Consider the following 26,769-nt stretch of genomic DNA (forward strand, 5'->3'; position numbering starts at 1 on the left):
CAGCATTTTGTCATGATTTTTATTCTTCCTCTGGTGTGTATTCGTATCAGCAGATTGGTCCAATGTTACTTCTAACAAAATCACTGGGGAGGTGGCAGTCAGACCGAAGATAGTGGCTATGGAAACAGATTTTTAAAAAAGAAAAAAGCTTTGCTGTACATGGAAAGAATCATTCTTGACAGAAAGGGTTGTGTGTTCTGTAAAGGACTGTCATGTATTCATCATATACGCGGTGCAGAGATAAGACTCAAAGTCACTGAAGCGGAATATGATCAATTTCCTGTCATGCACAGCGGTTCATTCAAAGCCGATTAAGAACCAAACTGTCAAGAATCTGCCACTAGATGTCAGTGTAAGTCTGCGAGAGTGAAATCGTTCTTTAGAAATTGTGCTGAATTTTAGCAAACTGATCAGATCATAGCCAGAAGAACAAATACAAGCAGAAATGTCAAATTTAGTGGATTTGTTTAACAAAAAAAAATCAAAACTACTGAAGCTCTCTGATTATTTATTTATTTTTTGTGACTATTGTTTTGAAAGTAACGTCAGTGTCTGTGTGCTGGAGAGAAACACGTGAGCCCCTCCTCTTATGTTTCACCAAAAATAAACAGCCGTGTAGAACAGCATGTGCTGGTGAAAGATTACATGAGATCCTGCAATAGGACAAAGGTGTTTATAAAACACTGTTGGTTACAGCGTAAATGTCAAATGGAATTTACCTGTATGGCACTTTTTTCTTCTTACTTACTCAATTTGAGCATTCAAAGTGTTTTCTTGCTACAAGCTTCATTCATCCATTCAAACATGCCTAAGCAATTTGCATAAAATTCACAAACACACTTGTGCTCCACTGGGGGGCAATTTGGGGTTCAGTATTTTGCCCAAGGATACTTACACGGATACTTACAGACCTGGGAGACAATACTCCGGACATACACGCCAGGGATCGAACGCTCTAGGTAAGGGACTTGCTTCTGCCTCCTTGGGCACAGCTGCAAAGAAGGAACATGACACAAGGTCACATAAGCACATATTTAATTGTTTTTGCTGAATAACATTGGCCCATTTAAACCATACATCCAGGCTCTAATTTAAAACATGAGCACACTTCATAATATCCATTTACAACTGCAGACTTCCAGTTGTTTGCATCACATGTACCTTCCAGCTTGGGCACAGCTTCTAAGAATTGGAGTGCTGTTTGCGGTGATGAGTCACAGCTCTGTCTGTTTGGTGTGTGTGATGTGTGGTGATGTTTAAAGCACCCAACATGAGTTCACTGAGACCTTAAGCTGTCACCCCATCCCTAATTTTAGACTTGTGCTTGTCAGCAGTGACAACACATGACCTTAAGCCTGTGTGTCTTATTGAACACTGGCCAAGCCAGTTCGCACCCCCCATACACACCCCCAGCCCAGCCCAGCAAATGAGATTAAAGTCCTGCGTGTAGGAAGGATTGAATCAAGTGTCAAAACACAGCAAAAAAAAAAAGCGACTCTGACAGTCTGTCAAAACTGCTGTTCTGGATTTTAGAGAGCAGGCATCTGCACGAAGAGGAATTGTGAAGACAGGAAAACTTGGTGTTATGTTTCAGGTAAATCTTTAGTGTGTACGCTTTCAACACATATTCTGTCAAGGTTACATTTTCTGTCATTCGTGACCTCTCCTTGCTTAAGTGGAAGACTTTAACCTATGTCGATGTTTGATTATTGCATACCCGAGCTGTCTGCCTTTTAGTTTGTATAGCCACCTCAGTGCATGCACTTCATTTTACATGGTAATAACCATTCCACCATTATTGATAAGGATAAGAGACTAACTACAGGCAAAGCCGTGTTTGTGTTGTCAAAATGGAAATATGGAAGTACAGATATACCATAGAGAGTTATTTATAGGCCACGCTTTTTTCTGGCTCGGAGGTTTCATGTTACATTCTTGTGGAGACAGCATAAGGAAAGAAAGGCACCAGGCTATTGTAAAACATGATGCCTGTAGTTTGATCGGTCAGAGTTGTTTATAGTTGTTTATGTGCATGTCATCAGCGCAGACAATCTTTGGAAACATGAATGCAATAATTTTATCCCTAGTATTAATATTTCATCTTTGAGTCACAACTTTCCCATAATTAGATTTACAAGTAAAAATGATGAAACTATCATGAGCTGCACTTCTTTTAGTTATAATTAGCAAAGTTTCTGATCATGTATGACTACTAAAGCTCAACATGTCAATATCATGTGTCATATAAGCATTTTGTTTAACACGCTCCTGCAGCCACAGAGCGTCATTATTGTGTAGAGCTGACTTAGTTGTTGTTCAAATGTTTTGTTGACTTTTCCAGATTCCTGCTGAATATGCCACTGCAACCTGACTCAGTGCTGAGTGATATTTAGGCCTTGACTGAGTGCCGCTCATCAAGACAACATGGGTCGTTACCTGAGCACAAAATTGTGTTCATGTTGTGTGAACAGGACATTGAAATTGTACAGCAAATATAAATACACAATGAACCTTCTCAGAAAGGACCATGGTCTGACTAAAGCACCACTCTGCCTTGACCTACATAGATATTTACAGCTGTCACCTCCTCAACCTTCCAGGTTTGCAACAAAAGCCACTTTTAAAAAAGTAAAGCACAGCGAGACAAGCTCTACCTTTTATAGTCTTCTTAGAGACCTTACAGAAAAGGCGAGACATCCTCAGGCTCTGCGTTTTTATTCATCTTCTAATAAGGATGTCTTCAAAGCCAAAGCTCCAGTTGGGATTTTTGACGAGGCTCAGAACAATTCTCTTTTAAGTTCGGTTGGAGGGTGTCTTGGTCAATCATTTAATCAATTGTCCAGACACATTAACATTTATTTCAAAAGAAAAGAAGTTTTAAGTCTGTCTGAAAATGCCAGTGTTGTTATGTCTACTCCAGAGTATGCTTGCAGGTCACAGAGGATTAGTCAAAGTCAGCAAGCAGCCACAGAGGAAAATATACCTGAAAGCAAAGACACAACACAGACCTTGAAATGTAAGGACAAACAGTGGGACTCTGTAACAAGTCATTCAACTCAAGAAACATCTGGACTGCAGTTATTTCACATCAGCTCTCTCACGACAAGATTTGGTGAGGGTTACAATTATGTTGCTCATCACATTAACACAGTTTTCTCTCAGGGTTTGGCAAAAGTTCAAAAGCAGGAGAATTTGGAGCCTCCTTCCAAAGAGACAAACAGAAGGGAGAAGAGACGAAAAATACAAATCAGAGGTAAACAGTCTCAAGTAAAGGCAGCACTGGAACCCAACAGTAACTCCAGTACCTGGGAGGAAGGATACCTTCACTTTGCAAGGCACATTAATAAATACTTTGGTGCCAAAGTAACAGATGAAGCTCAGAATACGAAAGAACAACCTCTCATAGAGAAGGATTGGACTTACAAGAAACACCTTTTAACACAATCCACCTCACAAACTCACAGTGCCAGTTCACAGCTGAAGCAAGAAGAATCTATCACCCCAGGAGCTGCAGGCAGTTTCCACAGCAGCTGTAATACAACTAAAATCAGTGAGAACTATTTTCAAACATCCCAACACATCAATCAGTATTTCAAGGGTCAAAGTGGATTGAATGAGGACACTGAATCCCAAAAGTCCCCCAAGAGACTGAAGAGTGTATCTTTTATGGATTACCTCTGCAACCCCACAAGTACCATTCCAGAACTGCTGGGTGTTTATCGAAAAAGCAACTCCAAAACTGCCATCTCTGCCCCGCAGGCAGTATTAAATAAAAAGGTGAGTTAAAGTAACATTTTCATTAATTCCCAGTTAATGCCCCGATGAACTAAATAAGATAAAAATCTGCTCTCATTGCTAAGAGGCTAAAATTCATAAAAATGAACTTTGATGCGATTCTGCTTGTTTGTCAGCTTGTCTTGAATAGGAAACAAGCAGATGAAATGACATGTGTGTTCACTGATAGCCTGAGACTGGCTTCTACTCCAGAAGCTCTGACTGACTGCATAGAAGCACTCAACGAACACCTTATCCACTACCCCTCATGCAAAGCCTTAATCTGGAAGGTCTGTAGAGAATTAAACACAAATACTTATATTTAACAGTTGTTTTAACCTCATTAAATTTAAAACATGTGTTTGTTTCCAGGAGAAAATTGCAGTTTCAATGCTGAGACAACGGAAGAACTATGAACATAACCAGGAACTTCAGGCTGCCTTAAGAGAAACTTTGGCTCTTATCGGATATGCGGATCCAGTCAAAGGCCGTGGCATAAGAGTCCTCTCAATTGATGGTGGTGGAACAAGGTAAATGTAAGAAAAAATAGATCATTAAGCACTCAAAACAACTTTAACTACACATTCATGAAGCATTTTGTTTAGTATACAATAAGCACCTTAACTATCTAACATTCATGGTCAATTCAGAATTAGTTAACCTAGGATGTATATCTTTGGACTGTGGATCACAGGTATTCCTTGTATGTAAAGTGGTATTTACCTCCTTGAACTCTATCATTCAAAACCACCCTTTTCTTTGATTTGATCCATGTCGGTTAGGCTAAAATCCATCTGAATACATATAGGTGCAATCTGACCTGGTACAGGTCAGATTGAAGCACCTGTACAAACTACAAATATTTTTCATTTTCGTTTCTTTTGCATTTTGGGTCACTCCAGGAAAAATCAATCAAATACATTTATTGTGTTTTTACTGCTGTTAAATGTCAAAATGGGTTTAATTTGAGCCAAACAGTATATAAAGGTTAAGCTGTGCCTGATGGTATCCACTGTTTCTGTGTATGACTATGCTAATGTGTTCATATTTCTGGGGGTTTATGTTGTCCTTTTTCTTTGCATTTTTCAGAGGTGTTGTGCCTCTTCAGATATTAAAGCTGTTGGAGGATCAAACAGGCAAAAAGATTCACCAGCTGTTCGACTACATCTGTGGAGTGAGCACAGGTGACATATAGTAAACTGAGACTAACATTTTAATGCATGCCTGTCTGAATCTGCAACTCTATTTAAAATGCATGTCTCCGCATCTGTTTGTTGAAGGTGCTGTCCTAGCCTTCATGTTGGGTTTGGCCCGTTTTTCTATAGAAGAGTGTGCTGACATGTATCGTCGTTTTGGTTCTGAAGTATTCCGGCAAAACCCGCTGGTTGGTACTGTGAAGATGGGCTGGAGCCATTCTTACTATAACACTGAGACCTGGGAGACAATACTCCGGTTTGCACATAAGAGACACATTAAATGTGCTTCAGTCCTTCAAAGGAGTAAATTTTTAACAAGTTAATAAGATACTGCTTGTTTTCATTCTCATTAGAGAGAAGCTAGGTGATAGAGTACTTATTAAAACAGCCAGAGATTTCTTCAGTCCCAAGGTAAGAATATTGCACTTTCACAGAACACCAATAAAAGGACTTCCAAGCTGCTGTATTGGAGCACCCCGCTGTGGTGAGACTCCATGTTTTGATTCTAGCTTAAAAACTGGAGCTTGCACAGTTTTAACAATTGGTTTTGTTGGTATCTGCTCAGGTTTCTGCAGTCAGCACAGTGGTAAACTGGGGTACCAGCCCTAAGGCTTTTGTCTTCCGCAACTATAACCACAAACCAGGTTCTCTCAGCCGTTACGCAGGAGGCTCAGGCTACCAGATGTGGCAGGCAGTGAGGGCATCGTCAGCCGCCCCAGGATACTTCCAGGAGTTTACCTTAGAAAATGACATTCACCAGGTTGTTAATGACAGTTTCCAATGTTGACATCTCCTTGTTTTGTCTCAAATGTGAATAGGCGAAATAAAAATGTGATTAATTGAGGGACTATGAAGGGGGTGAAGGTTAACCTTACTTTTTGCTTTAAGAAAAAAAAAAACATTAATAAATAAAACGCCCCAATAACTAGTGGCAATTGTTAGCCATTAATCTTTTTTCTAATGACAGTCAATGAAGTGAACACAAAAATTGGTGAATTGCAGTGATGATGCAGGCACACACATAATAGATGTGGTAGCCACCAAGGCATCACCTATTTGTCCATAAAGTCCTCTTTTGAAGCCTCAACAACAGCTTTTTGCATTTCCAATGCAAAACAGATACCTCAGCTTAAGATATGTGCCAGTACAGAGCTACAGTCTGATACCTGAAACAAATGAATAAACAATCTTCAGTGTAAGAACGTAAGTGAAATAGCATTAATGGAGTTGGTTTACAAGACCTTATGTGCAAAAAAGCTCCAAACAAGTGTTAAACAGTATAAAAGCATTATTGTAGGAGCTTTTCAGTGATGTCAACACACTATGGTCATCTTTTATATACAGTCTTTGGTTGGATACAAATTCCATACAAAAATTCAACATATCGCATTCCGTTCAGGAAAACAGAAAAATGCCAGTCGCTCCCTTTCCTATCACTCACACCTTAATACTTTTCTACAATTCTTAAATCAAAAATATAAGAACCTCTGTTGATATTGTATTGCAAAGGAGTTCTAATCATTCAGACTTTTTTTTTCTTAAGCTTTTTTGTGCAGGTTTGATTTGAACAAAATGCTAATTTCTTGGCTTTATAGATTAATTTGTGTCTTATTAGGATGGTGGAATCACCCTGAATAATCCCTGTGCCGTGGCTGTCCATGAAAGCCATTTGCTGTGGCCAAACCAGGACTTCCAATGTGTGCTGTCCCTGGGCACAGGTCGCTATGACAGTGCTAAGAAGGGACCTGCTACCTCCACGAGCCTGAGGGCCAAAATCAGCAATCTGATCTGCAGTGCCACTGACACTGAAGGGGTTCACACCCTTTTAGATGACCTGCTGGCCCCAGATGTCTACTTCCGCTTCAACCCCATGCTGAGCTCTGATGTGTCGCTTGACGAGAACCGGCCGCAGGCCTTGGACCAGCTGCAGAGAGACACACAGAACTATCTGGAGAGAAACCAGCCAAAACTGGCCAGACTTTGTTTAGTGCTTTCAGCAGAACGCTCGGTTATTAGGAGAACTAAGGACTGGTTCAGTGAGAGGGCCTGGGAGATGAAACAGAGATTGATGTGAGAAGGTGAGATAAAAGATGTCTACAAAGAGATGTATATCATATGCATAGAAGCACACATAACAGAAACACTTTAAAGGCAACATCCATGATATAAACACTGTTTGACAAAATTTAGCTTTTTGACTTGTGGTATATGTCATGATTTTGAGTTTATGTGAGGCAACCAAAAGCTCATCATCTGAGCTTTGCTAAGCAGTTCAAATGTGCAGGGGTTTTGTGTGTTTTTGTCTGATCTTTTGATATATTTTGTTTTGACTTTATGACCTAGACAGAACAAATACTCACAAGCACTTTGATGCACTTTTTAAAAAACGCCTAATGTATAAATATAGTTCACTATAGGTCTTTCTGTCTTTGAAAATCAAAGAATATTTATTTAAGAGTCTATGTTTCATTAAACATATTAAATGCCACTCTTCAGGGTTTTATTTTTCAGATTACTGCAGTCTTTAAAAGTTTATAAGTGAAAAAGAAGTCCTCCAATCGCTTGACTATAATGGGTTAAATCCCCCCCATGTGCCTGGAAGCCGTGCCTCCGTGTCCACAAAAAGCTGACTTTGTTTCAGACAGAAACGCTTTGTCTAAAGAGAGAGTGTGTATTCGTGCCAGCCAGTGTGAAGATACAAGGTCAATGACCCACCCCCCATCTACCATCTATCTCAAAATCAGAATCAGCACAGACAAAAGAAAAAATATCACCTCTTACAAAGCTTTAAATTATTTTTAATAGATGCTGGCTGGATGCCCCCAAAACCTAATCTATGAGCTGGTGCATGATATAGCAGTTCTGTTTTAACTTCCCACCCATCACAATGAAGATGACGTTATATTTATGTGTGGATTTCACAATGGATTTATTATAACAAGCTCTCAGGGCCTGTTCGCCAAGCGTGTGACCCAGGCTAAGGACAGCCATCCGAATCAGACTCCCTTGCCAGGCTCTGTCACCTTTTTTAACATAATGGAATAAAAAAATTGTACTATACTCAAATGTTGCTGGAGAGGTAAGGCACAGTGTGGACATGTTGCTGTGACAGAAGATCGGGAAAAGGTAGGGATCTGCTTTCAGCTAAACACGAAGTGGAAGAAGGAACCAAAGACCAAAAAAGACTCAAAGGTAGGACACTACACATTTACCAACTGTAATTAGGACTACAGTATATGTGGTGTTATAAAAAACATTAGAAAACTTTAGATTAGCATCAAGTGTCTTGTTGGGCAAATGAGTGTGTTATTCCTTGCATCTGTCTTTCAAGGAAGTCAAGGTCTTAATGATGTCATAGTGTGAACTGAGATGTGGGGCTGGTCGACAAATGCATCAGCAGATTTATGTGAGAGTGAGCGCTATGTTGTGCAGTTCCTGAGCATGACATTTAGAGAACTGATATGCATTAACATAATTTTTGGAGCGGTGATGTTATAATATGAGGTGGATACGGTGTTTATGCACGGTGTCCCAGGAACAAATCTATATGACTTATGTAATCCTTTGGCTTTTCCTCTAACACCACTATCAGGTCCATCTTTTGAAATATCTATGGAAATGTGCCACAGTTTTCAAGATTAATTGACACACAGAGATTTTGTACAGATGGCCACTGACTTCTTCCCATGAAAGTGACATTTGTAGTTTAGTTAGTAAAATTTATAACATCTATGCATACCCCCATGTACTTTGTATTCAGTGCAAAATGACAGCTAAGGTACAGTAGCTGATACCTTTTAAATATTAAAATATGTGTGCATGCGGCCATAAGATGTTAAACATTTAGATCCTTTCATGTATTTAAAATATGGTAACATGTATAGTCATACAAATATAAAAAAAAAATAGAGATATTATATTGTATTTCATTCAACTGAGCACTTCTTCCTAATAAAGTGTATGCATTTTTTCCACATTGACATTTTTGGGGGAGAAATGTTGTTACAGTTTGTGCTCATCAAACTATAAAATGAGTATTCAGCTCAGTGAGGCAGTATTGTTTTGGCTGCACAGTGGTGATGATGTAATTTCGCACAGTGTCCTGCTCAACAGAAGTTTCTTTCCATCCTATTCTTCTGCTCTCTCTGATGCAGTGACGTCAAAGCGCAAACGATAGGTGCTCTGACTCTGAACAAGCATCTTGTGTGGTTGAACACTCCCTCTCACATGCCATCTGCTCTTACCCGAGCCCTGGGCACTCGTGCCAAAGGGGACCTACGAGCATAGAGACCTTTTTGTCGTCACCGAGCTGGCCTCGTCTGCCTCAGTGCCATGCAATCTGGTGCATGGCACTGATCACGGCTCACTTTCAGGCCTGCTTCAGTCCAATCTATGGGGGGAAAATGCTTATTCTGAGACCCAAAGGGCTTAACACACCCCTTGTGCTTTTGTGTCCTATGTGAGCCAAGTCAAGATGTGTTTCTGATGTTAATGGAGGATTGTAATGGTTTCCATTGTAGATGCACTGATATTCTCTCTTCTCTGAATTCTTTTTATTCAGTAAAAAAAAGAAAGAAAATAAATCTATTACCATGATAAAGCACTACTTAATCATAATATTTAGTTTTAAAAATTTGGAAATATAAATTTTGACTATACTTTTATTTTAATCCTTAGGTTGCAGTGCCACCTCATTTTACCCCACCTCAACACCGAGCTATTGTTCTATCCAGTCGGTGCTGGTCTGTACATGCAGCACCATGTGAATGCCTGAAAGCCTACACAGGTCAGGACACTGTCAACAGCCGTGAGATGGCTTTTGTCTAACACAAATACAGCTTCTCCTGCATCTTTGGCACCTTCTAGAAAAGAAAACTGCTCTCCGCCTACCCCGTAGGATTTTCTCAGATGAATGGTAATGACCTTTTCCTGCTTTCCAATGAGTGTGAATGACTGAGTGTAGAAAACTCTCTTTCACAAAAAGTCAATCAAATCCTAACTGGTATTTTGAAAAACAAAAAAACAAAACAAAACATTAGTCTTGTTTCAATTGCCTTTGTCAGGATGTCATGTGATACGAGATGTGCCAGATGCAGTATTCATACACTGGAAACAGATATTGCTTTCATGCTCTGCTTCCCAGTTCTCTGCATTCAACAATAAAGCCCACATTTTGATGTCATCATAACCAGCAAGAATGCAAACTGTACAGAATCTGGGTTGTTCTCTGCTTTCATGTGGTCCAGCCTCATTTTTACTAAACAGATTTTGCTCACACCGGATCAAGCAAACATTTTTCAGAAGTAAATTTTGAAGAAAATACATGTGCTGCCAAAATATGCTCAACCATGTAACAAGCCTCTCTTGATATAGTCCTTTTTTTAAAGTTATTCTTTGAACTTCAATTTATTTATTGTGCAAAATTAGTTTTGTAACCACGTTGACGAAGTGTTCAGCATTATGACAGCCTGGTCAGAGCAGTGAAGTGGGTGAGGTGGAGGTGTTGTGTGGTGCTCATTCATTATTCATGAGATGGGTGGGCAGAGTGTAAGTGGCAGTGACGGACAGAAACTCAATTACTGATGTGTATGAACTCCTCTAGGGTTCTTGACCTGATATTTGAAGGGCTGGAGTATTAATTTCTACACAGCACAAACAAGAATAATTTCCTGAAGTCATTGGATTATTGTTGCTGTGTGAAAGTAACAGAGATGGGGAGGAGAAAACCCTGATTTGAAACCCTGAAGTGAGGTAGGTTCGCATAACTTTTTTGTTTCGAAGTCCTGACACATTCCACAGTACATTACATATTAATAGCAAACAGTTTTAAATAGAGGCATTGAATGAATTGGTTTTTGTTCACACTGACAGATTAATTGTATTCGACCTTCAACATGAACTTAACCACAATTTATTCTTGTCAGGCATTCGGAGGATTCATTTACATATGTGGGAGGCAGTCACTTGTAGACAGCTTAATAACCACAGATTGTGTTGTTTGTGCAGTTTGCTTGCAGTTGTGAAAATATTCTGTTAGTAAATCTAACACAGCAGCAGCTTCTAAACAAGTGTTTCTAAGTACAAATACACATCACATATACTGCAATTTTATGTCACTTTTTTTAGGTTTTCAATGGGAAATATTTTACTTACTACATCTACAAGATTTTTCCTTAAAAAGAAAACAGTTTAATGCTAATAGATTTTAATACTACATTGTTTTATAGTAAACCAGTTATTCCCACCATATTATGCTTAGACTCAATTGTCACATGTTTCAGATATGTAATAACTGACTGTGAGACTATGCAGTATTTCACGCAAACAAGAAAAATACAAAACTGTGTAGCAAAAATGATGTTTGTCTTGTTTCCATACATATACACATAATAAAAAATCTCATAACTGCACCTCAAGCATCAGTCATAATAATTACAATTGTCACAGGAAAATTTTAAAGTATATTTGCTTTACAGTTTAGATTGTGAACTATGAGTAAAATGTTTTCTTCACTTTATAATTTGTTCAAGATGTAATGTCTTCTAGATGTCTTGTGTTACTTTTCGTTCAAACTAGGAGTAGAAAAATAGGTGACCACAATCAATTCTGGACTAAATGAAATATAAAGATGGGGACACTGGTCAAACCAGCGCTGCTGCTACTTTTATGGCAGAGTGTTGGGGCTTTGAACGTCCCTCTCGAAGGTAAGCGAATATCTTAAGACCATTGGCTAGTTGTAAATTTATGTCTACGAATTGTTTTTTCACATTACTTCTTAAACTGACTTTATTTCTCTGCCTGCAGTCAGACAACCCCCTACTATCATAAAGCAGTCAATGAAAGAGCACATTGTTGACCCCAAAGGGACCATGGTAATAGAGTGTGAAGCCAAAGGAAACCCTCATCCTATGTAAGACCTAAATAATCCACTGAACTGATTTTTTTTTTTAAACTTAGATTGGCAAACCACTGATTTTTTTTTTCCCGGCCTTTTTTCATTTGCTCATTTATGAAGTTTCTCATGGAGGCGTAATGGGAAGTATTTCAATGTGGCACGTGACTCTCAGGTGTCAATGCGCAGGCGCTCAGGGACTCTGGATATCTATGCCTGGAACAATCCAGAAAAGTATGAGGCAGAGTATCAGTGCATTGCCTCCAACCAGTATGGATCTGCATACTCCCACAAGATCATACTACAATTATACAGTAAGTTTGTCTGAATCTAGCAGTGAAAAAGATATACAATGACTTCAGTGTATTGGTTAAAAATATCTGGGATGTATAAATAAATGACAACAAACTGTTTCCATCCCAAAAGGCTTTCACTGTTTAAAGATTAATTTGCTATGGTCTTTTCCATTTATTAAATTAAATTTAAACTTAAAATACAACTAGAAACACAGAAAACCAGAAGATCCAAGACCCAAAACAACAATATGTATATTAAATATTAGCAAGTATACCAGTAATTGGCATAGGGCCAAAACATCCAGCATCAGCCAATATTTAATGAGCAGTGTCAAGCAAACTTTGCAGCTGAGAGGAGTTTTATTCTATTTGTGCAGGACCCCCTGTGTGGCCAAGAGAGATTGTGGAGCCTGTGGTGGTGAGCGCTGGCTTACCACTTGTCCTGTCCTGTGACCCTCCACCTGGCCCACTTAAACCTGAAACATACTGGATGTCCAGTTGTAAGTGTCTGATACCAAATGAAATGCTAGATCAAGTCTAGGGTCAAATGAGCAAAAACAGGAAGATTTTGATCAGCCCTTTGTTACATGTGGTATCTATGTTGGCCCTAAGAGGTCAAATGCACTGCAACCTAAGAAAACATCAGCAAAAAGAATAATGCTACAAAAGCACTTAAAACACAACAAAAGTGGAATAAAACATAATGAACATAGAATAGAGGGAGATAATAGCATGATGTAACAGCTTCAGATTGCACTGATATGCACTGAGAAGAACTGCAGGATTGGTCTGTGTTGTGAGGGAAATGAAGATGCAAAGTTTTGTGTGTTCTAATCGCATGATTCATATAATACTGTAAATACATGTTTGCTATTATTTGTAACCAGTTCCATCTGTCACGGTGGGGTGTGCCGGTGTTTTAGAAACAGGACCCAAAAGCAGAAGATGACAGAGGAGTTGCAGGTTCTAACACAAAAAAAGCCTTTATTTTGGCTGAAAAAACAGCAGCAAACAAGAAACTATTAAAAAAAACTAAGAACACTATGAAAAAACTGTGAACAATATGACAGACTATGAAAACTGTGGAGAGAATAACAGGCAACCTGACAATGAAACAGAAAACAGAAGACTTAAATACACAGGAGCTGATCAGGGGAAGTGAGAACACATGGGGAAACAGCTGACTGAAATTAAGCATAATGACTCACAGGGACGTGAAGCTAAACACAATCACAAAAACACCCCAGACTCTTTCAGAATAAAACAGGAGACAGATAAAATACAATAATCAACAAAATAAACTAAAATATGCAAACCACTGGGTGACAGACCCAGTACTGTGACACCATCAGGCTACTGTCTCACCTAAATAACTTCTATTGTGTTTTATGAGCTTTTGTGGTGTTTTTCTACATCTGTTGTGTTGTATTGAGGTTTCCACTGTAATTTTTTTTCTACTTCTGTTGTACTTTGTGCACTTTTGATGCACTTGTCCATTTGATGGCATTTTCTTGGGTTGCGGTGCATTTTACTTTTCAGGGCCACCATTGGCATTACACTTCTAAAGCAATGTGAATAAGGAATTTTTAACTCTGTCCTTCATTTCAGGTTCATATGCGAGACCTTTCAACTGGCCCATTCAGACAGCTTTCCCCACCATGCAGCCTGTGCGGCAGGACCGCAGGGTTTCCATGGGAGTCAATGGAGATCTATATTTCTCTAATGTGTTGTTCAATGACTCTGTTGCTGATTACTGCTGTAATGCCCGATTCCCGTACAAAAATGTCATTCAGCAGAAGATGCCTGTAGTTGTGAAGGTGCTTACGAGTGAGTATAACTGTGTTCATAATTATTTCTCTATCTATAAAATGTCCTACATCCTCAAGGCTTTTCAGTTTGGAGGTTCTGCACAATATCTAATCCTGAAATCAGCTGGAGCCACTCTTCCAGTTTCCCTTTCACAGCACCTAATAGTCCTATTACATGGGTCTACTACTGGGACCCTTTTGGACTTTATCCTCCACATCTGCTCCTTTTAATATCTCAGCTCTTGGTACTTCTTAGTTCCATTGTGCTAATCCTTTTAATGTGGCTGTTGGCTGGTATTAGTATATCTATCAGAGCTGCTATCTTTGGGTTCTAGTCAACCACTAGTATTTCAGACTGGTTTGCCAGAATCTGTCTGGAAGCTGAACTTCTGTAGAACCTTACCCCTGTTTTTCTTAACCATCGTTAGAGGTGTCTCCCATCAGGACTGGAGATATTCAACTACATGATCATGATCACATGATACTGTATGCTGTCCAAGTTTGCATCGTACAGCCTGCTACTATGTGCTGGACATAGCATTTTTGCACTATCTGCAAATTGGATCCTGTATGGATCTGGTGCTTAGGCAGAGTCTCTGTGCTGTCCTTTAGACTGCCTGGTAGGATGTCAGCCACTTCCTCTATCTGTTAGTGATACAGTCCATCGAGTGGGTGAGGTCTCCCACAATACTATTTTGCCCCGTGTCTTGTCATTTTGCTCTTATTCCAGATCACCTTTCTACCATTTGTCACTGTTTGAAGCCACTTTATAGGCACCCACCCAGCCCTTTACACATAACATGCAAACAGCACAGGTACATTTCAGACGTTGACCAAACATAGAGTACAGGCACAGCAAATTAATAAATGCAGTAGATAAAAATGAATCAAATAACAAGTTGGGATGTTAGCATATGTTGCTTGAAACACAGGAAGTTGCCACTAAATATAATCACTACCAGCACATGACAAATTAAAATCCTATTCCTTTTGGAGCTAGTTTAGCTCACTGGTTGAGTAGGTGCCCGTGTGCCACAAGGCTGAAATGTTGATTATTAATCTTTTATACTACTGTTGTGGATGAAGAGTGTGATGACTCAATGTTTGAGGTGTTTGACGGGGATTTTCTGGTTATTTTTCTCCAAAGCTCATGCAGTGGTTGAGGCTGCTCCCACCTGGCTGTCTCCTACAGGCTCATCAAGCTCAATATTGGTCCTGCAGGGGGAGGAGCTGCTCCTGGAGTGCATTGCTGCAGGAATGTGAGTCTTCAATAAGGATCACACACACAAAAAAAATATTGTAATTTCAAGTTTATGCCACAAATGATTATACAACAGTTTATTTTGTGTTTAGTGTAAGTATTTTCACCTTGAATTCATTAAAGTTATCCTGTGTAAAGCCTTGTTTGTCATTATTAAGGCCAACTCCTCACATTACCTGGGCCAAGGATGGAGAGGACTTGCAAGTGACATCTCGCATGAAAGTGAAGAACTTCAACAAAATGATTCAAATCCCAAAAGCATCTTTTGAAGATGCAGGTGAATACACCTGCACTGCTAAAAATAGGTTAGGCTACGCTGAGCACACAATAACTGTCAGGGTCAAAGGTGAGTTCTTCAGAAACATAGAGTATTTTATGTTTGGACTGATCGTTATAATCCAAACTAATAACATATTTCTGTTTGACAGCGACTCCTTTCTGGTTGGAAAAACCCACCAACCTGATTTTGGCACCAGAGGAAAATGGACGGTTGGTGTGTCGCGCTGATGGGGCTCCTCGTCCCACAATCAGCTGGTTCATTAACGGAGAACCGATTGAAAGTATGTTTTAGGAGATCTTGTCTAAAAGGCATAAAAATGAATAAAAAAATATTGTGCCTAACTTTTATTTTTCCTTTTTGGTGGGTTTTTTTTCAGCTGCTACACCACTGCCTAACAGACAGGTTTCAGGAGAAACGCTAATCTTCCGCAGTGTAACTACTGAAAACACTGCTGTCTACCAATGCAATGCTTCAAATCAGTATGGCTACTTATTGGCCAATGCATTTATTAATGTGCTACGTAAGTTACCAACCACTGTCATTCATAACATTAATTAAAACAGAGTTATTTTTAAAGAAAACAAATGTGTACACTTATGTCTGCATTTTTATTTTGTTAAATATAAACAGAATTATAGCAGAAGTCCTGCTACGTATCTGTCCAGAAAGACCAGTACCAGTGTGTTAATTTGATAGTTCAATAAAAGGCTTCATTTAGTTAAGAGTGAGAACAAAAAATGAGTTCACGTTTGCAATTTTGTCTCGTTATACAATATTTTAAAAAACAAACAAAACGCTAGATTTTTGCAAATATTTATGGGTGTTTTCTTGTTTTTTTTTTCTGTACTACTTGAACACTAAAGTGGCCCTCCAATGAGATGACAGTGCCAGCAGTGGCCCACAGCTCATTTAAGTTTGAGACCCCTGCTTTACACCCATCTATAATTACTCATTTGAAAAGTTACTCTTTAGGAGAGTGAAACTGTTTGTTAGCATTTTTTTTTTAACTTTCTTTACTCAAAACTACATTTGAAAATGTAATAGGACAATTTATTAAGCACAATATGCAGTCACAGTTCCATATTTTATATAGTAAATATTAAATTTAAATAATAATCCTTTAATTTCGCTGCCGATAGTTTTGACGTAACATTGAGTTTTTATGTGTATCAGGTTTAAAGATTTGCAGTTCAGTATAGGCTTAGGATAATAAAGAGTAAAAAAATCAACCATGCACATCTATCAACAATGGCAAATTACTTAACAAATTATGTAGTTCAGTTCTTACAGATGAGGGTTTAATTAAATAATCAGATTTTGGACCGGTCATTCCCTATCTGAGGTAGAAATAACACATGTTTTTCTACCGCTCGTGTCCTTGCCATGATGCATTGTTTAGGTCAAATTTGCTTTTTTTATATCATGGGAGAGTATACTGGGTGCATATTGAAGTCAAATAATCACTGATGATGCTGCAGTTGCTCCCTTTTCCCATAGATGCAACACCACGAATCCTTGGGGCAAGAAATGAATTCATCAAAGTGACTGAGGGTAGTCGTACCTTTTTAGATTGCCAGTACTTTGGTTCTCCAGTGCCTGAGTTGAGATGGTAAGATGGCGTGTGACACTGTTATGATTTATAAATCCACTCACAGTAAGTGTGTGTCTTAACATATGTCCATGCTTCTTCTTACACAGGTCCAAATATGGGCAAGGAAATCTTGAAGGAAATCGTTTTAAAACCCACAGCAATGGGACTCTGGAGATCAAACATATCAAGATAGAAGACCAAGGAACTTACGTGTGTGTAGTCAGCAACATTGCAGGGAGAGATGAGGATCAAGTCAGAGTAGAGGTCAAAGGTGAAGAGTCATTAAAATAAAAAATAATTGAATTGGCAATAAAATTTGACATACATTTTTTTTCATTGTACAATATTGTATTTATTTTGTTTGCAGAACCCATATTAATTGTCACAAGACCACAGAGTATGAAAGTCATGCGTGCAAGTGATGTCCGCCTGGAGTGTGGTGTAACAGCAGATGTCACGACTCCTATCACAACCACTTGGCTGAAAAACAAAAAGCATCTCACTCTTGGTTGGAGGTAGGATTATTGTGTATTATTTACTGTTAATTAAAGTACATTTATGCATATATGAGTACATATATGAGGCCTGTTTGTGCAACTAAGGTTATATTATTAGTTTCAGTGTAATCAAATGAGCTTCTAGATCTCACCAATTTTATTCAATTTCTCAGAATCTCAATGGATGAATCAAATCTAGTGATAACTAATGTAAACACAGGCGATGAGGGAAATTATACATGTGTCATCAAGAGTGAGCTTGAACAGAAATCTGCCTCAGCACACCTAATGGTGATGGGTATGAAACACTGAAACCAAAGATATTTTATCAACCATATGACATGCTGAAATGTCTTTTTAATTATTTCTGTATTTATTTTATTTATAGACCGTCCAAATCCTCCCACTAACTTGGAGTTATCTGATCCATATGAACGTACTGTAAGACTGAGCTGGGTTCCTGGAGATAGCAACCACAGCCCCATAACAGGTAAAAGATGAAAACTCAAAAAATTACAAAAGTAAACACTTTTTTAAACATTATTACCATTTTTGAGGACTCTTTTGCTGTATTGACTAGCATTTTGGTTGTTTTTGCATTCTTTGTTCTCTCGCAGAGTTCTTAGTGCAATATGACGACGATGATTGGTTGCCTGGAAAGTGGAGAAATCTTTCAACGTACCCAGGGAACCTCAACTCTGTCATTTTGCATCTCATACCTTTTACTTACTATGAGTTCAGAGTCATCGCTATTAACGAAATTGGAGCTAGTCGCCCTAGTCGTCCATCTAAGCGTTTTCAGACCAGCGGTGCACGTGGGTGTCATACTAGCAAATGTTTTTGTTTGGGACAATAAATACTCAGAGTAAAGACTGGGATATATGACAATGTTGTGCAAAAGTTTTGAAGTACCTCTTATTTCTTTATATTTTGCTAGGAAAATTGTAAATGTGAGGAAATACAGTATATGAGGCAAAAACAAAGTTTGTACAAGTCTAATGAGCTTCAAAGTTAGTATTTGGTATGACCACCTTTATTATTTAACAAAGCCTGAACTTTCTTAGGCAAGCTTTAATGTAATTTCTATAGGAAATCTTCTAGAATAGTTCTCAGGGCTTCTTGAGGGACATCCAAAGCTCTTTTTGGATATTTGCAGTTTTTTATTTTTCTGTCAAGAAGATCCCTACCAGCTTCAATAATGTAGTTTTCCAGGCTATGGGGAGGCCAATCCATGGCTGATAGTGTTCCATTGTGTGTTTTACTATCCAGGTATGCTTTTAGTGCACTGGTTGTGTGTTTGAGATCATTGGCGTTGCTGAAAAATGAAGCCATTGCCAATCAAATGCTTTCCAGATTATACGGTAGCTCAAAATCTGTCATTACATTTATGCTATCATAATTCCATCAATCATGACAAGATCTCCAACACCGCTGACTGAAATGCAGGACCAAACCATGACAGAGTCTCCGGGCCTTAGTCCATGGGGCCCGGCCAGGCACAGCCCGAAAAAGGGACATGGGCCCATCTTCCTGCAGGCCCACCACCCGCAGGAGGCACCGTAGGAGTCGGGTGCAATGTGAGCCGGGCAGGAGCCAGGAGCGGAGGTCCTGGCTACCAGGACATGGAATGTCACCTCTCTGGTGGGGAAGGAGCCTGAGATAGTGTGTGACCTCACCTCAACACATGGCCTGTGCTCTGGAACCAGCCTCCTGGAGAGGGGCTGGACTCTGTCTCAGTCTGGAGTTGCCCCTGGTGAGAGGTGGCGGGCTGGGGTGGGTATCGTGGTATCCCTTGGGCTTGCTGCTGGTATGTTGGGATTTCTCCCAGTGGACGAGAGGGTTTGTTCCCTTCGCCTTCGGGTCAGGGAATGGGTCTTGACTGTCGGCGGCGCTTATGCGCCGAGCAGCAGTTCAGAGTACCCAGCCTTCTTGGAGTCCGTGGGTGGGGCACTGGAGGGTGCTCCTCCTGGGGACTCTGTGGTCCTTCTGGGAGACTTCAATACTCACGTGGGCAATGACAGTGAGACTTGGAAGGCCGTGATTGGGAGGAACAGCCTCCTGGATCTGAACCCGAGCGGTGTTTTGTTATTGGACTTCTATGCAAACCACAGTTTGGCCATAACGAACACCATGTTCGAACATAAGAGTGTCCATAAGTGCACGTGGCACCAGGACACTCTAGGCCACAGGTCGATGATCGATTTTGTAATTGTATCGCCAGACCTGAGGACATATGTTTTGGACACTCGGGTAAAGGGAGGGGCTGAGCTGTCAACTGATCACCACCTGGTGGTGAGTTGGATCAGGTGGCGAGGGAGGACGCTGGACAGACCTGGCGCGCCTAAACATACAGTGAGGGTGTGCTGGGAACGTCTAGCAGAGGCCCCAATCCGCGAGATCTTCAATTCACACCTCCGGCAGAGCTTCAACAGCATTCCGACGGAGACTGGGGACATTGAGTCCGAATGGACGATGTTCAGCATCTCCATTGCCGAAGCCGCTGCACTGATCCGCAGCTGCAAGGTACTTGGTGCCTGTTGTGGTGGTAATCCCCGAACCAAACGGTGGACCCCAGAGGTGAGGGGAGCCACCAAGCTGAAGAAGGAGTCCTATCGGGCTTGGTTAGCCTGTGGGACTCAACCAGTCTACATGTGTTTTGTGGACTTGGAGTAGGCATTCAACCGTGTCCCTCGGGGGGTCCTGTGGGGGGTGCTCCAGGAGTATGGGGTGTCTGGCCCATTGCTACGGGCCATTCAATCCTTATACAACCGTTGCAAGAGCTTGGTCCACACAGCCGGCAATATTCAGACTCGTTCCTGGTGGGTGAAGGGCTCCGCCAGGGCTGCCCTTTGTCACCAATTCTGTTCATAATTTTTATGGACAGATTTTCTAGGCATAGCAAAGTGGCGGAAGGCTTTCACTTGGGTGGTCTCAGGATCTCCTCTCTGCTTTTTGCAGATGATGTGGTTCTGTTGGCTTCATCGGGTGATGGCCTCCAGCTCGCCTTGGAACAGTTCACAGCACCTCCAAATCTGAGGCCATGGTCCTCAGCCGGAAAAGGGTGGAGTGCCCACTCCGGGTCAGGGACGAGTTCCTGCCCCAAGTGGAGGAGTTTATGTATCTCAGGGTCTTGTTCTCGAGTGATAAAAAAGATTTGTTACTTTTGCAGTTATTTTTCCTTTTGAGTAAATAAATGACAAGTAATAAGTTAATCACTAAAAGTACCAGAAATAAGCTTTTAGATGTTTTGCAAAACCAGGCACCTCCCAACTCCCAACTTCTGATCTTTATGCTAAGCTAGGTTCCATTAGCTAGCTACCTTATGTTTCAACTGTAGTAAATGTATCTCTCTGAATCACAAACAGTTTTTCAAAATTGTGTTCATTTTTTTGCACAGCTCCAGATATAATCCCAAAGAATTTAAAAGGCGTTGGTACATGGAGAAATAACATGGAAATCAGCTGGGAGGTAATCAGAACTTACATAATCCTTCTTTTATTTATCACTAATATCTTCACATATCTTTGCACAATAAAGCTTTCTAATTTTATAAAAACATGCTTTTAGCCTCTAACCTACAGAGAGTGGAATGGACCCCATCTAAAGTATCTGGTGTGGTGGAGAAGGAGAGATTCTCGAGAGGAGTGGAAGAATGCAACCACTAAGTGGCTAAAATATTACATCTATGATGCGGATACCTTTACTCCTTATGAGATCAAAGTCCAGGCAGTGAATGACTTTGGGCTGGGACCAGAGTCTTCTGTTGTCATTGGTTATTCTGGTGAAGGCCGTACGTACCTACATTTCTTTTATCATAACATAGTAAGGAGTAGGAATTTTGAAAGGAAATCAATACATGTTGGTGAACTTCATTGTACTTCGGTAGATTCTCTGCTTCACTACATTAGAGATTACAAACTGTTCTATAGATAGAATTTCTTTAATTTGGTATAAAGCACCATCTAAAGCCAGACTGTTCCCCTGATTCATTTTTAGCATTTAGTTTTTTGTCAGACTGGCTGTCAGCTGATATTCAATTTACAATAATGGTGGGTGTTCAGTATTAACATGGGCAGAATCTCAAATAATGAGGTCAGTTTACATCCAAGTATTCCTGGTGAGACAAAAGCAGGGAATCATGAATAATTTCGGAGGAAAACGGTTTTTGTCATTACATGTTTTATGCTCACCGATAGCAAAGACGAAATTCAGTGCCATCTGTGTTTTCCCCAAGGCCCAACAACAGCACCCCTGAACCTGAGAGTGTCCGACATCGAGAGCACTCAGGTGACTCTACACTGGGATCCAGTGACAAGTGACACAATTATGGGAGAACTGAAAGAATACAAGGTGAATTCAGCATTTCATAATGGACAGTAAATTTGCACTACATTTTTATTTATTGACATTCAAAACTAAGGGCATTTAATCATTTTAATTTAAAGAAATGCAGCTGGTGATGAACGCAATCAAAAGACTAAAACATACCAGGTTTCATTTGATATAATGGTGTGTAAAACATTAATACCAGCTGAGAAAGAAGTCTCAGAGTGTGCTCTGTGTGAAAAGTTATATACTATACATCTAAAAGAATCAAATGGAAAACAGTTTTTAAGCTAACCCAGTTAACCCATTCTGCATTTTCCATAATTGCCATTCAGTTAAATTACATTTTGAGCTGTTGCTTTATCATTTGATTTCTAAAATTTCATTTTTCACTGTATTATCAGTACACCGGGAGAGCAGCTTGCAGCAACCACATTATATATTAAATAGTGGGCCTGACCATCCAGTAATTAATCAGTTACACTATACATTAGATATTACTGAAATTCTGAATAATAATATAATTTTTTATGTATGAACTTATCTATCTTTTCAGCTAATTTCAAGAAAAAAAAAACTTTACCCTCATGTGTGTTTTATCATTTTATCTCCTCTTAGTATTGTAAAAGAAACTCTGGCTTAATTGGTCTGTCATTGTTTTATCTGCTTTTGCCATCTTAAGAGGAAATCGAGCTTAGGTTGATAAAATCATACAGTAGAAAGATTACTGAGTTTCATGTTGCTATGTAACGTGAGTACTTGATTGCTTGTTTGGAGAGCAGAAGATCTAAAATGTGTGTTGTCTCTCGTCTCTCAGGTCTACTACTGGAGGGACAGCAGCCAGCTGAGGTGGCATTGGGTTGACAGAGGGATGAAGTCCAAAGAATTTCCTATCAATGGCCCAGACCCCTCTGGGGTCCTTGATGAGCTTATTCCCTACAGCAACTACAAAATGTACATAGTTGTGGCAAACAGTCGATACGAAGGGCCGCCAAGTAATAACATACATTTCTCAACACCTGAAGGAGGTAAAAGTGTTACCACTTTGTCAACAAAACAATAATTTTAGAGATTAGCCTCTATCAATCACAAGCAATTCACAAATTAATGTGTTTTTCCTCCCCCCGATATGTTTATCATCTGCTGCTGTGTTCTCTCCTGTAGTACCATCTGCTCCTAGATCCTTCAGGATCCAACAGCGACATCTGGACAGTATTTATGTTGACTGGGGCCTGCCAGCAGAGCCCAATGGCATAATTACTGGGTATTCCCTCAAGTACCAGACAGGTATGAGCTGAAAACACTCTGAAAGAACAGGAATCTGATTATTCTAGTAAAGCTGGCAAAGGTCCTCATCTATGTAACTCAACAGTGCTCCTAAATAAGCACTCAAAGATCAGAATATGACTAAAGTACGTTCTTATGAACACTTGCATAGTCACTCTCTGAGTAGGGGAGGTAGTTAATAGCTCAGCACCAGTATCAACAGTTCTCCCTATAAAAGGAAATGCCCACTCTCTCCACAGTGAACGCCACCAGGGGAGAAGAGCTGCGAGTTGAAGAGCTTCCTCCTAATGTGACAAGCTTCTCAATCCGCCGATATGACCGATACACTCGATACAGATTTTCTGTGGCAGCACGAACTCGCCTAGGGATAGGCGAATGGCATACAGAGGAATCACCCCACTACACTACAGAGAGTAATTAAGTCCTTTCTTCAGCTAAAACTGCTTAAAGCTGCTCCATTGTCACAAGGGGTCACAGCAAGTAGCTCAGCACATGCCCAGCAAATGTGTAAATCACAACACTTTAGAGCCACCTACTCAGACAAATAAAATAAACACTAAATGACTATGTTCACGTTGGTTTACTTAATGATGTGTGCCCTTGCGTGTCTCAGTTTATGCTCAGGATCAGGTGGATATCACCACTCAGGGCTGGTTCATTGGGATAATGTGCGCTGTGGCTCTCATCGTGCTCATCCTTCTCATCGTCTGTTTCATCAAGCGGAGCAGAGGAGGAAAATACCCAGGTAGGGTGGTGATGCCTAACTGTAGCTGTAGAAAAATTTTAAGGCCTTACATTTTGTAGTGTTGGTTGAACAGAATTTCGTTTGGGATGTTTTACCAAATTTTAATACAGTATAAAACAAACAATTAACTTATTTTTAAAAAAGAAATACAAATTATCAAAAAATTGTTAGTTATAATTCAGGCTATATTCAGGCTCCATGGTGTTAATAAAGCTCATTGGTACTATTTCAGTACGGGATAAAAAGGACATTTCACTGGAGCCGGTGGATGACAAAGATCAGGAGGGATCATTTGATTATCGGTAAGTTTTACCTTCTCTGGAAAATGAATGAATTTTTAAATTCAGACACTAACAAAAACTTTTACTGCTTCTCCCTGAGGGAAGTTGTGATTTAACAACACCTCAAATCAGTAAATAATATTATCTTACCAAACTGCTTTACAAAGTATTCAATGTTTGCAACGTTTCTTAAGTCATGTACTATAATTTATTTTGTAATTGCACAGTAATAATACTCGACAAGGAAGATGTGTATTATGTTTGTTATTGTTGTACTGTAACACTGCACCACACTATCACTGTTGAAAACTATAACTAAAATTAAAACTTTGAAACCCTGAAAAATTAGATAAAAACAACCTATTTGTTTACCTATTATCCATTTGCTCCTGTGCATTTTTCTCTTGGTTTCATAAATTAAAGCTGCCCAGTGGAACTGCTGTTCCAGTGTCCTTCATCATAAACACGTTACACTTAACATTTTATTTTGCTAGCACATTGCACCCTCCTTCTGCATGTATGTGATCAGTGAAACAGCAGGGAACTAAATACTTATATACCATTATTTCTTTATAACTTTAATGTTGATTTAAAACTCCATTGGGTATCTTTAATTTTGATTAGATTTTAGCATCACAATGCACAGGTTCAAATCTTATTTTTATTTGATTTATAATAACTCTTTGATCATAATTACATTAATCTGTGTTTTTCTTTTTTTTTACTCTGCCTTTTCTATCTAAACCCTTCCCCTCCAAAACCTCAATCCTTTTCTTTTTCAAAGGTCCCTTGAAAGGTATGAAAAAAAAACAAATATTGACACTTTGATATTATACCTGTGCGATCCTGGAAAGATGCTACAGATTTGTGAAGCTGCAAAAACTGTATTTGTACTTTCAATACTTTTTCCTTTTGTAAATGAATGGAAATGTAGTCAGTCCTCTGACACACTGAATTCTTTTCATATTTTAGAATAGCACGTGTGTCCACTCTCCCCTACCCTCGCAGGTATGATCATTTAGTACTGCAAATTCTTTACAACTACTTTATAATAAGATTGAATCATTTTATTTTTTTATCTTTTCCATAATATCTTGAGTTTTTATTTATTTTTTAATCATTCATTCCTTCATTGTTTTTTGTAGAGAAGAGGAACGGGGGCTTCAAAGAGGTCAGCCATCTATTGAGGCAATGATGAAGCGATCAGACAGCGATGACAGTCTGGTGGAATATGGAGAAGGGGGCGAGATACCATTCAATGAAGATGGCTCATTCATTGGCCAGTACACAGGAACCAGGAGAGACGTCAGGGAGTTGGACTTTGGTGGAAGTCTGGAGCTGCACTCACCAATAAATACCATCTACTCCCTGGCTTAACACTCAGATGTCAGACTGTGCTTCTGAAATACACAGAGCTATATGTCATGTGGTTTTACTATCCCTGCATCCTCCACCTTCAATTTAGAACCTGGAGGAACTTTTATTTGTCAGCAGGACACAGCTTGAGAGTAAAGTGCTGTTTAAGCCCTCCCTATCCTTGCAGACAGCACAACTTTCAGGCATTTATGGAATAAAATGTAGAAAAGTTGGAATAATTTTTCTATAGAGATGTGATTTTCTTTTTAAACAAAGCTTTTATCTCTTTTGTAAAATACAAATATACATTGTTCAGTTATCCTATTAGGAAAGAGACACTTGCTGCGGATCACAGGAGATGGAAGTGGAACAGTTTATCATGTTGATAAAAATGGTTACAAGGACTGATCTAGATTGGTTCTATCATTTTTTTTTCCTGCTAATTTCAAGAAATCTATTATTTTTGAATACTTGCAGTTTCATAGAAGGGAAGTGTCCTACTTTCACCTGAAGGGGAACCATCTATCAATTCAATTTTTTTCTGCTTATCCAATTCACAGTCGCCAGGGGGGCTAAAGCCTATTCCAGCTGTCCTAGGGTGACAGGTGGGCTATACTCTGAACAGGTGCCCAATCTGTCACAAGGCTAAAATGCAGGACAGACAACTAGTCACATTCATACCTATGGGCAATTTAGATAATAAAAAATCCTAACCTCATGCCTGTCTTAGGACTATGGGAGGAAGCCAGACTACCCAGAGATAACCCACACAGACATGGAGGTTATCGTGTCCGCAACTGTGCCACAAAAAGGGAACTACAAATAAAGGAAAATAAAATCTTTCCATGGACTAACAATTCATTTGTCAGTTTAAAATCTGATTCTGTATGAAACAAGATGTCAAACCATTTGAGGAATCAATTGTGAGCCATAAATCAACTATAAAATCAGAGATCACACATGAACCGGTCTCCTAATTTCACTCACAGTAGAAATGACTAATATTTATGTAACAGGAGTTTTTTTTTTTTACTACTAATGCCACCTCTGTATTAAGACTGTTATATCTGATTTTAAATAAAGTGAAAGTATTTCTAGGATGTTTCATATGACTAAATATTGAAATCAGCTTCTGTATCTTGGAATTTTAAAGGGATGCCCAAAACTTTCTTTTGTTAT

General features: G+C 39.4%; 2 protein-coding genes across 6 annotated transcripts; both read left to right on the forward strand.

Annotated features, from left to right (window-relative positions):
• The first annotated feature begins 1,452 nt into the window (after positions 1 to 1,452).
• LOC146364663 (calcium-independent phospholipase A2-gamma-like) lies at positions 1,453 to 9,756 on the forward strand. Its single transcript, XM_084916552.1, has 10 exons — positions 1,453 to 1,594; positions 2,342 to 3,777; positions 3,912 to 4,064; positions 4,147 to 4,304; positions 4,864 to 4,958; positions 5,055 to 5,226; positions 5,324 to 5,381; positions 5,536 to 5,730; positions 6,586 to 8,162; positions 9,648 to 9,756. Exons 2-9 carry the CDS (start codon positions 2,425 to 2,427, stop codon positions 7,042 to 7,044), a joined length of 2,643 nt encoding a protein of 880 aa, XP_084772678.1. The 5' UTR covers positions 1,453 to 1,594; positions 2,342 to 2,424; the 3' UTR covers positions 7,045 to 8,162; positions 9,648 to 9,756.
• Positions 8,072 to 26,687, forward strand: nfascb (neurofascin homolog (chicken) b). 5 transcript variants are annotated; one of them, XM_084916550.1, is made up of 28 exons: positions 8,072 to 8,162; positions 10,573 to 10,721; positions 11,547 to 11,674; positions 11,775 to 11,880; positions 11,986 to 12,176; positions 12,536 to 12,658; positions 13,767 to 13,985; positions 15,114 to 15,225; positions 15,386 to 15,573; positions 15,656 to 15,787; positions 15,884 to 16,027; positions 17,005 to 17,116; positions 17,206 to 17,369; positions 17,466 to 17,613; positions 17,769 to 17,893; positions 17,984 to 18,085; positions 18,213 to 18,410; positions 20,993 to 21,063; positions 21,163 to 21,385; positions 21,830 to 21,945; positions 22,739 to 22,949; positions 23,086 to 23,208; positions 23,448 to 23,621; positions 23,822 to 23,953; positions 24,186 to 24,255; positions 25,019 to 25,030; positions 25,207 to 25,242; positions 25,380 to 26,687. In XM_084916550.1, exons 3-28 carry the CDS (start codon positions 11,599 to 11,601, stop codon positions 25,609 to 25,611), a joined length of 3,540 nt encoding a protein of 1,179 aa, XP_084772676.1. In that variant the 5' UTR covers positions 8,072 to 8,162; positions 10,573 to 10,721; positions 11,547 to 11,598; the 3' UTR covers positions 25,612 to 26,687. The 5 variants fall into 5 exon arrangements, with proteins under 5 accessions (XP_084772676.1, XP_084772674.1, XP_084772675.1 ...); XM_084916548.1 differs by lacking the exon at positions 8,072 to 8,162 and adding an exon at positions 9,678 to 9,756; XM_084916549.1 differs by lacking the exon at positions 8,072 to 8,162 and adding an exon at positions 9,787 to 9,885 and having other exon boundaries at positions 11,517 to 11,674.
• Positions 26,688 to 26,769: the final 82 nt, after the last annotated feature.

Source organism: Perissodus microlepis, chromosome 20 (genome assembly GCF_051167445.1).
Source record: "Perissodus microlepis isolate ML-2025 ecotype Zambia chromosome 20, ASM5116744v1, whole genome shotgun sequence".
Taxonomy (NCBI): domain Eukaryota; kingdom Metazoa; phylum Chordata; class Actinopteri; order Cichliformes; family Cichlidae; genus Perissodus; species Perissodus microlepis.

Excerpts from the sequence above, each read along its gene's own strand:
- nfascb (XM_084916550.1), top strand. The coding sequence starts at position 11,599 with ATGGGGACACTGGTCAAACCAGCGCTGCTGCTACTTTTATGGCAGAGT. Across the intron at positions 15,574-15,655 it reads AATAACTGTCAGGGTCAAAG|CGACTCCTTTCTGGTTGGAA; the intron begins GTGAGTTCTTCA and ends TCTGTTTGACAG. Across the intron at positions 23,622-23,821 it reads ACCCCACTACACTACAGAGA|TTTATGCTCAGGATCAGGTG; the intron begins GTAATTAAGTCC and ends TGCGTGTCTCAG.
- LOC146364663 (XM_084916552.1), top strand. The coding sequence starts at position 2,425 with ATGGGTCGTTACCTGAGCACAAAATTGTGTTCATGTTGTGTGAACAGG. Across the intron at positions 3,778-3,911 it reads AGGCAGTATTAAATAAAAAG|CTTGTCTTGAATAGGAAACA; the intron begins GTGAGTTAAAGT and ends CTTGTTTGTCAG. Across the intron at positions 4,305-4,863 it reads ATTGATGGTGGTGGAACAAG|AGGTGTTGTGCCTCTTCAGA; the intron begins GTAAATGTAAGA and ends TGCATTTTTCAG.